Raw genomic sequence first — 13,185 nt, forward strand, 5'->3', positions numbered from 1 at the left:
GCAGGATCATTCTGCAGTGGGGATTAAAGAAATTCTTTTTCTTCACTATTGTGTGATCTTGAATTTGGCACATACACAAATATGGGGATGTGGGTGGCATAGCCTTCCCATGTGAAGAGTAAAGCTGGACTTGTTCTCCTTTCAAAAACACTCATTTTGAGTTTTGTAGGTTTTTCAATGGGTTGGTGTCGATGATATATGACTGATGGAATGGGAGTAGCTAAAGTTCCACTAATTAGGTGTCATGTTGTCAAACATCTTCACAAAATGCTATGATTTATTTAAAGAACTGAGAAATTTCTCACAAAACCGAAACCTCACCCCACATCTGTCCTACACCAGCTCTTCTTACAAATGCTAGAATTTATTTATAATGCTGAGAAATTTCCTTCATCATTGACAGTACTTCTTCATTTGGCTTTTCCCAGTTAGGGGTCGCGACAGTGGATCACCTGTCCGCTCATGATTGGCAGTAGAGTTTTACAGTAACAACCTCAAATATATAATTTCTTTTATGGTCATGTAACATTTACCAAACCTGCCAATACAGCTTGTCCAAATTATAAACCATTTTTAAAAACATAGGACATTTTGCAGTAGCCTTTCTATAGTGAGTACATCACCATCTCACAGTTAAACAGATTTACTAGTACACCCTTCAAAACACTGTTCAGATACCTCAAGTAACAATGGCTTATAAATTTAATGTACAAAGCTCAATGCCCAACACCACTTGTTTCAACTGAGAAATGAAACCCTGAAGACAACAACAGCAAAAAAAAAAAATAAAGTTGACAGCCTTGAAGTTGTTAGGTCCAGTAATTCGGTAATTAAGTATGCTACAACTTTAAACTGCTCAGTATTAGCTTAAACTAGGAAGCTCACAAGCTCATACTTGCTGTAGTTAAATAACTGCAGCTGAGGAAACACACAACTACTAATAATCTTTTAACAATATTTATTTTCAACTGGGTAAAACCACTGGGCTCAAGTTCCTGTTTTCAGGAGGTGACCACGTAGAACTATTTTGTTGAATGGTTTGCTAAGAGTCACATAGAAGGCAAATTAGGGCTGAAGGAATCAAACTCAGGACTACCAAGTGATGAAAATCCAAGCTCATAATGTGTAAGTTTTATATTGAACTTGTTTCTGTCTGTAAGCTAACCAGTGATGTAGTTACCCATTTTTAAACCGGGGCTTTATCTATTACTTCGACAAGTCTTACATGCCTTCGTTTTCAACAAAACCTTTTTTATGTTCTATACCCTGTTTAGTATATATCCACTAATTGCATTAGGCTCACTTTTTCCCTCACAGATACACCTTAACCTGTTCATCTCATCTCATACTCCCTACATGTATTTTCCTGAATTTTCTTTACTGCTATTTATGAATTTCTACTTCTGTCAGACACTGCTCTTCTCTTTCCCACAACTTTATGCCTATTTTGTCAAGTGTCTTTCTCTACGTATTGCTAATTTTAACTCCGTTTTAAAGCAGACAATGTGTATATACTTTACGTGAAATTTGGAAGTCAGAGTTAAACATTATATTTGCACAGCAGTTCTGAAGGCTAACTATTCTACTTCTGTGGCACAATGAATATCCGATATTCCTGAGTCTATGATGATTCATTTAATTGTATATAAATAATGGTTTTCCAGGATGTAAGCCCCCCTCTTCATCCCCATTTACTGCACGAGAGGGAGAGTGTAGGTGTGCATATGTGTGTGTGTGTGTGTGTGTGTGTGTGTGTGTGTGTGTGTGTTTGTGTGTGTGTGTGTGTGTGTGTGTGTGTGTGTGTGTGTGTGTGTGTGTGTGTGTATATAAATATTACATATTTACATAGCTTAAATTCTGGATGTAAAATACTTCTTCAACAACAATTATATATCTTAAACCAGCTTTGAATCTTTGAATCATAAGGGGGGATGAACTCTTACATAAAAAAATATTTATACATACACACCCACACCTCCACACACACAGACACACACACATTATATCTATATATCTACATCTCTATATATCTGTATCTATCTATATCTATATGTATCTATAAATCTATACGTATGTGTGTGTGTGTGTGTGTGTGTGTGTGTGTGTATATATATATATATATATATATATATATATATGCACACACACATGCATACATACATACACGTGCATATAAATAGCTACACACACACACACACACACACAATAAAAAAACAAAACAAAACAAACAGAAAAAAAGCAAATACAAAGCAATTTATCAGGTATCCCATTTTCTAAATGCAACAATGCACTCCATGATGGGCATTATAGGATAATAATGGATCTTCCAGGAATGGAGATGCCCACTACCTGTGGTGTCAGCCCTCACAACACTCCAGGGTGATCTGTTAGTTCCTTTTATTGCCCACCTGGTCAGGTATTATTGTTTGTTTTTCTCACTGTTTGAAACAACACTTATCTCACCTATTTCATCCTGTAACTAAATAACTGTCCTGAAGTTGAAAAAATCCAATTTAATCTAACCCTGTTGTCTGTAAAATAACTACATAAATATCTAGTAAGTAAAAAAAGAAAACAAAGGAACCACTACCCATTGAATACACAACTAATATTACTGTGATCTTAGAAATTTAAATCATGGACCTTTAACTACAGGTATGACAGAGAGAGCAAGACAAAATCTGGAAGACCTAGTTAACTTTAAAGCATGTATAGTATGAAATACAGACATTATTGATCTGCAACACTGATGGGGTACAGAGTGCAGCTACCACGGTGTATCAGTTACTGATAACACCAAAGTTAAAGAAAGTATTCCAAGGCATACTGAAACATTCATTTTGGTCATATTCTGCAGCTGTACAAACTACTGAATGTCTCCAGCTTATGGTCTCAACAGGGCACAGTGCTTGATCAAAATGTAAAGTTGCAAAGATCACCTCAAGGTCCAAGCTTACAGTGGGCCAGGGTAGTGATTCTACATGATACATGAATGCAAAAGCATCAGAGATAATTCACATGCATTGTTCTGTCTGGACTGGGCAACTGCATTTGAGTGTGCATCCTAGGTAGCAGATATTATTTGTTGCTGTAAAACCTCTTAGCCTACAGTTAAGAAACATTCAGTAGTCAAAATATTACTTTCTTCAGAAATGAAGTTCAACTTAACTGCTTACTGTATCCCTAATTGCTCTTTTAGTACTTGGTGTGTAACAGAAGTGCACCTTCATTTCTAGCCATGTCACAGTTTTTTCAATGTACAGCATTTTCCCAGTATGATGTTAAATAGCTTCTGACCCCCTTCAGTTAATGAAATTACTTCTGATGCAGTAAATCATTACAAAAAGTACTTTGTATTCTACTTTTGTAACTAACCTTGATCATTCCTGATCCTACTCACCTACTTCTGGCTTATTTATGATATCTTCCTTTACTGTTTTGAACATTTTCACAACTACTTTCCAGAGATATTTTCATGCAGACCTGCGTTTAATGTTTGGGGTCCATAGTATGAGTAACAGTCTGACACCAAGGCAAGTATTAAAGAGGCACGGGGCTCAGCAACATTACTGGGGCTGGACATATCCATAAAATTATTAAAAGATCCAGACATCCCTCAGCATTTACAGAATCCTGGGTTTTTGTAGTAGTAATAAAGTTACAGAACAGTACCAGGCAAACCCATTGCAGGGACAGGCTGAAAGGGATGGGTGCCTTGGGTGTAAGCTGTTAGGGTGGACTATTGGCTGTACGAGAGGCGATGATCATTCCCTGCGAGTTAGTGGTGAGATACTTTATGTTGGGCAGATGCAGACTACTGCAGTATCAGTATTCATTTAAAATAGCTGCACTTGGGAGCAAGGATGCACAAATAATTTGTTTTCAGTGTGTGGCTAGGACCCGAAGCAATGTGCAGTTGTAGACCTTTGCTGCATTTTCTGGAGGATGTTTCAGAAAGTGAAAAAGCTATTATGTATAAACATAATAACTCTTTGTTGGTCTTCAGCTCTGGAAAGTAATTCCGGTTGGGAGGTGCCAACTGGAAGGATTGCCCAGGACACCAACTGACCTAGCTACAGCTTTTCTTTCAAGGTTAAAGGGGTCAGGGTCTGCAGAAGGATTAACACAGTCAGGGAGTCTAGCACAACTAAGGAAATGAACAGTAGGATTAACAGTCAGGAAAGCAAATCAACAAGGCTGCTGAATCCGGTGACCTGGTTAGAGTAAAGGTCAAGGATCCAAATAAAGTTACCCTGAGCACAATTAAAAAAATGAGATGACCCCAACAGGATTATCAAAGTCAGAAGGATGAAAAAAGATTAGCTCAATCAGGATATGCATCGTGCTAAAATCAGTGAGGAGGCTCTAGCAAGATTAGTGGTTTATGGGGCAGTAGAATTAATGGACTTAAAGGATGTACAGCAGCAATGGAAGAATCAGGGAGCCCCACACCTGGATCAGGATGCACAGCAATATTAGGGGAGTGGATGTCTTCACAGCCAGAAAAGCCAAGCAGGGTACCGAGAGTCTGCAAAATGAGCTAGAGTAGGAAGGAATAGTGTAGAAGTGGGGAGAGATGAGAAGGAAAATGTGAATTAGGGGAAACTGTAGGAAAAAGGGAGAAATTTGTGGAGAAATGAAGGTGAGATTGTAGAACTGTGTTTTTTTATCTTATGACATTTGTTGTTACCTAGCTGACTTACTATGTAAATCCAACTAGTCTTTACCTTTTTTAGTTGGCACACTAGATATAAAGCTCGGTGGCCATGGTGGTGCAGTGGTTAGCATTGTCGCCTCACAGCAAGAGGTTCTCTGGTTCGATTCTCAGCTGGGGTGCCTTCTGTGTGGAGTCTGCATGTCCTCCCTGTGGTCGCGTGGGTTTCCTCCGGGTGCTCTGGTTTCCTCCCACATCCCAAAAACATGCTGTAGGTGGATTGGACACTGTAAATTGGCCCTAGGTGTGAGTGTGTGTGTGCGTGTTTGTGCCTTCTGTGGAAGGTTGGGCTCCGAGCTGGCAACTCGACACTGTAAAACTCCACTGCCAATCATGAGCGGACAGGTGATCCGTTGTGGCGACCCCTAACCGGGAAAAAGCCGAAAGAAGAAGAAGAAGAAGAAGACACTAGATATAAAGCTCCTTTGCAAACAAACAGATATATACTGCAATAGCAACAGAAGAAAAATAGTGACAGCATATGCAAATTCAGAGGTATAGCCAAGTACACATCATATACACCGGAGAGTACACTCAATAATGTATTTATTCTATTAACTAAGTTGTAGTAGAATTTATATTTAAAAAATCCAGGTATATTTACTATGATTTAAAGTTAAATATTTTGTTAAACAACCTTTTTTCACAATGTCTGTCAAAACATTTTTTAACTTTATTACTTTTATTGTTTACTCAACAAAGTTCAACAATGCCATTTAACATAGACTTTTCACATATCATGCTCATTCAACATTTGTCTGCCATATCATTCAACATATTTACCACAGTATATAACACAAATATCTGACATTTATATCTTAGTACAATAAAACATATTTTTTTTCCATTTCTACTCATTCTCACCCTATAATTTGATATATATCTTTCCTTCCTCGAAAGTTGCCCCCTTATACATTTCATGCCATACTAACTACTTCATGCAGAATTTGAGGTACTCCCCATTGGTTACCTTTGGATTATTTGGAAGGTTACCTCCATCTGGCCTCAATGTATCTTATCTCTGGTAATCCCCATACCTGTGCTTGGTACTATCACTCTTAACCATCCCAACTGCAACTTTACCTGTTTCATGACTCGCACTTGCTTCTTTGATTGATAAGTCTGTCCATCGCTGAACATCCCCTTATACTTCCTTGTAAACCACTGCACATATCTCCTCCACAGCTTCTGCATCCATAGGTTCATAGGTTGGTACTAGGCTATCAGCCCTAGGCCCTATACAAGCCTAGCCATAACAATTCCTTGGATATTTCTTCCCAAAATATTTGCTTCCCTGGACCCCTGTCTAGCAGGGTGACTGACGTGATCCCCGGGGTGAATTTCCTATCTCCCATCCAATCATCAAGGTTCCTTTGGAAGAGGGCCAAGGAGGTGCTCTGCTTGACATGTATGGACAGTCTATTCCAGAGTATGGGGAGTTTCTGGGTCAGGAACCTATCCCTTCAGCATGTTTTGTTCATTGTGATGACAAGGTTTAGATCCCTGGAGTATGTGGCTCTGAGGGATTGGGATTTCTTTAAGTGGAGCATGTCCAACAGCTCAGGGTTTGACATGGCCTTGTATGTTAAGCAGAGATCGCCTCTGAGTAGACGATATGCCACAGAGCATAACTGGAGTTTTTTTAAACAGTCAGTATAGGGCATCTGCTTTAGGCCTGTGATTCTTTTAGTGAGGTATTTCTGCGGCCTTTACAGCTGTTGCAGATGTCTTGTGAGGTACATACCAAATGGGGTGTTGTACTCTATAATGGGTCTAATGAGGGATGAGTGCAGTGGGACAATGACCTCCTTTTTTCTGGATGAAAAGCCCTTAGTGATGAGGTGTGCCACATAGAAGGATTTCCTGAATGTTGTGGCGATGTGGTTATCGAACGTGAGACCACCGTCCACCTGTGTCCCTAAGTCTCTCATCACACTTTCGGTGTTTAGTGTGCTGCCACCTATGTGGTAATACATGGGTACATGGTTTTTCCCAAAGGGGATAACTATACATTTCTTGGCATTAAGCTTGAGCCCATGACTCTGGCACCAAGCATCTGTTTCTGTAAGGCCCTTTTGTAGAATATCCACATCATTTGGGGATTCAATAATGGCTCCCAGTTTGCAGTCATCTGTGAACTTTGTTAGCCAGAGTCCCTTAGTATTGGCCTGTACTTCAGAGAAGCAGATGCCAAACAACAGCGGTCCCAAGACTGAACCAGATCATTAATCCTCCTTCTGTTTAAATGTCTAGATCCTCTGATTTCCATGCCTTAGTTATCATCTGTCTGCAGTTGAAGTTATCAACTTTCATCTCTAGTTTATCTGTTCTATTCTCTTTATGCACACAAAAAGGCATGAGTCATACTGATCTGGTATTTTCGTTCCCAGTAATTTACTCCAGACCTCTCTTTCCCTCATCTACAGTGGTACAACCCCGTTTACATTTCCACCACATGTGCATTTGATCTGCATTTCCTTCCTCACATTTCCAACACTCTAGATGGATAATTTCTTTCTTATATCTTTTCATGTATTCTATACCACATATGCACCATCCTTATATACTGATCACCAGCAGGGCCAGCCTCTTTCAATATTTCTATTACTGCCAATATTCCTTTCCAGAAACATTCTTCTGCCTGTATTGCATCTTCTTTACTCTATTGATCTCTCAACTTACCAAAAGCACACTGATATACACACTCCCCCAAATGATACCAATTATTCACTTTTTTTACCCGACTCCATTTTGTTTCTAAAACTCACTCTGCATCCTAACTCCTTATCTCTCATCCTATAGCCTTACTCATGCACTTGTTCTTGAATGGTCTCTTCGACTTCTATGGTTACTAGCTCTAAGAACTCCAGAATAAAAAAGTAAATTTCCTTTCTGTAAATTATATTTCTCTTTGGGAACTGGGAAAAATTGCCATTCACTCAACCATTCATCTCTTATGTTCCCCCATATTTCTAATGATCTTTTCCTAACAAAATAACAGCCTCCCCTCCACTTCCACAGGGTATCTCCACCTGTCCCATTCATGTGTGAACTGCATTAGACACACTAGCAACTAGAATCAGCCTTTTGCATTGTCCTCTACTTTGGTCATTGTCTTATCACTTCAAGTCTTCCAGCCCTTTTCCCAGGCATTCCACTTCAAATTATCATTCTTTATTCCTCTCAGCATACCTCTCAGGGTTCAGCTCTGAGCCCACTGCTGTTCATACTGGTGATGAACTACATTAGCAAACATGCTGGAGGGAACAGATCAACAACGCTTCTGTATGCAGACAATGTGGCAGCACAGGCAGACTCTGAACTAGAACTTCAGCAAAGGGTAGGAGAATGGAATGCAAATCTGAAGGCACATGGGATGAAACTAAGCACAGATAAGATGGTGGTAATGGCAGCAAAGTGGGGAAATCAGAAGAAGCTGATAATAGAGATAGAAGGGAGGATAGTGGAACAGGCAAACAGTTTCAAGTATCTGGGGTGGTGGTTGAGAAGAAGGGTAGTCTGAATGAAGAGGTCCAAGCCAGAATCAGAAGGGCTGCAGCCAACTTGCATAGAGTATCAGGTGTAGTCTATGACAGATGAAAGACAAAGAAGCTGAAAAGTCAGGTGTACATGACAGTGCTGTGACCAATACTACTGTATGGTACAGAAACATGGGCAGTAAAGGCAGAACAGTTGAAGATGTTAGAGGTGATGGAAATGCAGTGCCTGAGAAAGGTGGTAGGATGCACACTGTGGGACAGACAAAGAAATGAGGACATAAGAGCAGAAGCCAAAGTAGCTCCAATTGCAGAAAAGATCAGAGGAGGCGAGGATATCCATCAAGGAGGTGGATGGACTGTGTGAAAGAAAATCTGCGGCAGTCATATACATGAGTGTTAAAGAAGGCAGGAGTGTGGCAATGAATCGAGAGAGTTGGCGACAGTTAACACGATACCCCGACCCCATGTAGAAAAAATGGGAAAAGGGGGGCTGATGATGATGATTCCTCTCAGCCTTTGCACAACATTTACAGAGCGTTACATATTGCCTAAATCTGTATTGTAAACATATATTTTGTCTTAAGCTCATCACTTCAGAACTGATTATTTTTGTTAGCATTGAGTATGCTGTCCACAAACATGCTCTACAGCAGGGTGATGGGGATAACATATTTCACAAACTGCTGGTGGATTACAGATATCCTGGCTCAGCAGTTTTACACAGCAGTCACATTATTTATGAAAACCAATATCATTTTTCCGGTTCTACTATAAACCGCATATTTCTTGAAAGTCAACATTTTGAAAAAATCCAAAAAGTAAAAGGGTGGAAAACTTTTTATTCTCATTTTTGCAGTGGGCATACCCACCAAAACTTATATATACCAACTCCATGGTTGCACTAACCTGAAGGGAGAAATCTCCCTAAAAAGTGGATCATTGCTGGTGCACACTTAGAAGTCACACTGGCAGTGATTTCCTATGGAGAAAAAAGCTTGGCATTATGCTGTTTGTCCATTTTTTCTGCAGTGTAGTGACACTCGAGTAACCTCACCTCAAGCATGTATAGGGAAGTTCATTTTTGTAGCTAATGTAGCCTGAACACATACATGTATAAATAATATAACTAAGGCTTATTAGCTTAAAATATCAATAGTCATCTGAGAGGTAACACGGAAATGATTCTCTTGGGAGACAATTCAAGAATTATTAAATGGAACCTCAAAAAGTATGCGGGAGAAGGGGACTGCAGCTTAGTGTAAGTCATTCCTTAGCAGTGTTCTAGCAAAGTTTTAACAAAAATACCAAAATATGATAATCTGATATGATTTGAGAGGCCTCCTTGAACAAGAAATCATCAGGAATAGTAGGGCTTGCTGATGCCTAAAACTTGCTGTGTTTGCATAACTACAGATGTATGTATTTCCAATTACTTCTGTGCATTGTGGGTTTGACATCTGCATCTCTAAGTTAAGTTCCTGCAGGCGTAATGTTCCACACAGTAGTATGAAGCACCGGCTACTACAATCTGATAGCCTTCTAAACAATATTATTTCTGTTTTGTTGCTGCTTTTATGACCTATGTGTACCATGATTCTTCTGTAATCTATGCTATGCTTCTGCATGATACAAGAAAGAAGCACTTAATTACAAATATCCTTGGATTCATATTCAAACCGATCTACCGGCTGGAACAAATGAGCAGCTTGTGCAGGAAAAGGTAAAAATAGAGAGAAAAAATATATAATAAATCAAGAACAATCACGCCTCTTTTAATTGTTTTGTGACCTGACAGTGTTTTTTTTTTAATTTACTTCCTTCCCTGTTGACCTCAGGTGACTGGGAAATCCCACCATTATAAATAAAAAGAAGGCATAATGTACACGAGGAACTGCCTACGAAGTAAGTTCTGACAGAAAAGTTGAATAAGGATAGGATTTCAGATGCTTGTAACAAATATTCTTTTTGCTGATGAACAGTATTTTTATACCGAATGAACAAAGCCGAAACAAAGTCTTACCTTTTCAAAATGCTGATCGTCAAATGAGATCTTAGCAGTTCCTGACTGTCGAACACCCGAGCCATAATCTGGAGCTTCCTCATCCGCTACAAGTAAGAAACGAGAAGCATAAGAGACAGAAAATGGCAACACTGAGGTAGAAATATTATGAACCAAGTGGAACACAGGATGACTTAAACTTGCAGTACATGACTACAAACACAGTGAGCTACAGGCAGAATAACATGTTTTGATAATTACATTAATCATGGAGTCACAGCTGTGCTATTACTCACATATTTATTGTTTGCTTGTCTTTACCTGATTTACCGCACTAGGCATGTCGGAAGTGCTCACTTTTTTAGACAAGACAAGCACAGTGTAACATCTGCAAGTTCAATACAACAGAAACAAAAAAGTACAAATTGCAAAATGGATACAGTAGACCTTTATGAATCCATGTGATCAAACACTCAACAGAGTTGTGTGAAAACCTGAAACAACACCCTGTGACTCCAACAGCAATAAACTGATGTTAGCTGGGTTATGGCCTCCATAGAAAGATAACATGCACTATGTGACTGCTGAAAGTACAGTTTTTTTTTTTTTTAGGAAACCTGTACTTTAATTCAGTCATTAATTCATTTATTTTGTTAATCAGGGTAGTGAACTCATCCTAATGGACCTGTTTCAGCTAGTGCCTGTGACATATACCAACAAAAGAAGTAGGGAAACCAGAAAGCAGTATGCAAAGTTAAAAAGAAAGGATAGAATTAATATTTAATAATGACATAGCCGACAGGTAAGAACAGTACAGTAGGTAGAACTATACAAAGCCCATTATTAATAGATCACAAAACAGTAACAAGACAGATGAGTTTGCCTAAATCCCACACAGCATAAAGATAAGAAGAGTAATTGGCAGATGACGCATATCTATCTACTGCTAGAACTTATGTGATGGCTAAATGTGAGAGACGAGCAGGCTCTGTCTTTTCCAAATAGTGTGATAAATTGTAGTTTGAAATCTGTAGGTGACTGGCTGTAAATGTTTTCAACTAATACTTTTACCGTTTGTTGAACTCTCTCTTAAATTGTTAAATGTTGTGTAACTATACATGTTTAGAACAGTTATACACAGTTTAGAGTCATACATTTTAATGCATAATATTATTGTAGTGATACATTTCTATAGGCTTATTTTTCTGACTGTTTCTTAAGTAATATGTTCCTAAGCATCATTTGTATGTCCTTTTAACAATGTAAAAACACATGGCCAAGTATTGGCATAATACTGATATAAATGGAGATAAAGTGCAACATGGCATGTTCTCTGAGATCACATGACTTGTGCGTCCATACTGTCAACATGCAGTCATGATGTCATTATTGCTTTTTCTACATAAGTGATTAGGAAGAAAAGATGAATTTGCTCGACAATCTCTTTGCATTCAGTTTTTGGGGCTGTATTATTCCTTACTAGTTCTAAGGTATTACATTATGTTAGCTGCAATGTTTTGATTCATAAATATAGATATTCAGTACTCCACACATTACAATAAATATAGATTTTACAAAGGAAAGTTAATACTGGAAGGAGTATTTGAAGGAGTCTAATATCTCAGAGATAAAAAAACAAGTGAATGTATTTATTTGCAGGGAGGCAAGCCCCTCTATACATTATATTATTTACTAACTCCATGTTTATGCAGGCATGAAGAAGAAATCTCCCAAAAGAATGGAATAATTGCCAGTTCACATTTATAAACTGTGCCCTCTGTGATTTCTTGCAGAAAACAATAATCAGGGAGTTTAAGTTTGCGTACTTAAATTTGTTAACCAGAATGCAGTACGGATCTATGAGGACTTATTTCAGGCTCAGCCCTGTTATGAACAAAACACAAATGTTGATACTGAAAACACAAAACAGAAAATTGGAGAACATTGATAGCACAAAAGTCTAGGAGCATAAAACAATCTGTAATACCAGGTCTAAGTTATACATCGTGTAAGAGGTTGTGAATCAAAGGATTTTGCAAGAAAATGTTAAGGTGCAAACTGTATGAGGGTGAGTCTTAGTTACAGAGGGGACAAGGTCCTGATTGAGGAAGAAGGTTCCTCATGGATTCTGACTACATCACTGTTTATAAAGCAGTGGCATTACACTATCTTGTTTAAGTGGCATTTAAGGGCTTTCCTGTACTGTGATAGATCTAAAGATTCCCTAACGGTGGGGAAAATGGACTGCCAGATTTTAAGGAAAAGTATAGAAAAGTTATGGATGTTACATATTTTGCTTGATGTGGCAAAGTGGGTTGAGACCTGAGGTTGTAGGTTTTCTGTCTAATAGTGAATCTACCTGCCAGGTAAGAGAAAGCATTTTGGTTAAGAAGATTGAAAAAGAAAATATTGAGAAGCAGATTGGATCTTTGTCAGATAAGGAGCCAGCTGTCTTTGTTAAGGACTGACGACTGGCGCTCAGGTCAAAGCCGTGCTCATCTATTTAGTTTATAGGTGAAATGTGAGTTGACAAGTGGTATAGAAGCCTCATTTAACTTACTTACCAATTACTTGCACAGCAATATCATTAATTGGTCGGCCATGTTTCCAAATGACTTAAAAATACCTGCAGTTATTAAAAGTAATGATATTTATGCATACATTTCATGACAGATGTAGCCAGCTATTGATGCCATACCCTGATCCGGTCCCCCAACTTTAAGCTGAGGATCAAATTAAAAAAGGTCATCTTTAGACTGTAGCAAACCACTTGTTACATTTGTAGCAAGCAGTTTGCTACAGTGCAAAGATATAAATACCACCTGGAGTAATGAGTACATTGGATCTAACCACAAGTGCAGTATTGCTGTTCCGAAACTGAAAGCCAGTACGGCTGTGTGTCACTGACACCAGGGACCTAGAGTGGCTGCCCCTTCGTCTGACCTTAGCTATGCCTTTTCATTTCTGAGAGA

General features: G+C 38.7%; 1 protein-coding gene across 18 annotated transcripts in view; it reads right to left on the minus strand.

The window, feature by feature from the left end:
* Nucleotides 1-13,185, minus strand: part of KIF1A (kinesin family member 1A) — a 2,189,582-nt gene that overhangs the window by 532,196 nt on the left and 1,644,201 nt on the right. For all 18 annotated transcript variants that reach the window (XM_044071047.1, XM_044071036.1, XM_044071035.1 and 15 more), the window contains one exon: nucleotides 10,235-10,320. In XM_044071047.1, coding sequence (XP_043926982.1) covers nucleotides 10,235-10,320 — 86 coding nt within the window. The remainder of the gene's footprint in view (nucleotides 1-10,234; nucleotides 10,321-13,185) is intronic.

The sequence above is a fragment of the Protopterus annectens genome, chromosome 5.part0, assembly GCF_019279795.1.
Source record: "Protopterus annectens isolate FY-2018-M chromosome 5.part0, PAN1.0, whole genome shotgun sequence".
Classification (NCBI taxonomy): Eukaryota; Metazoa; Chordata; order Ceratodontiformes; family Protopteridae; genus Protopterus; species Protopterus annectens.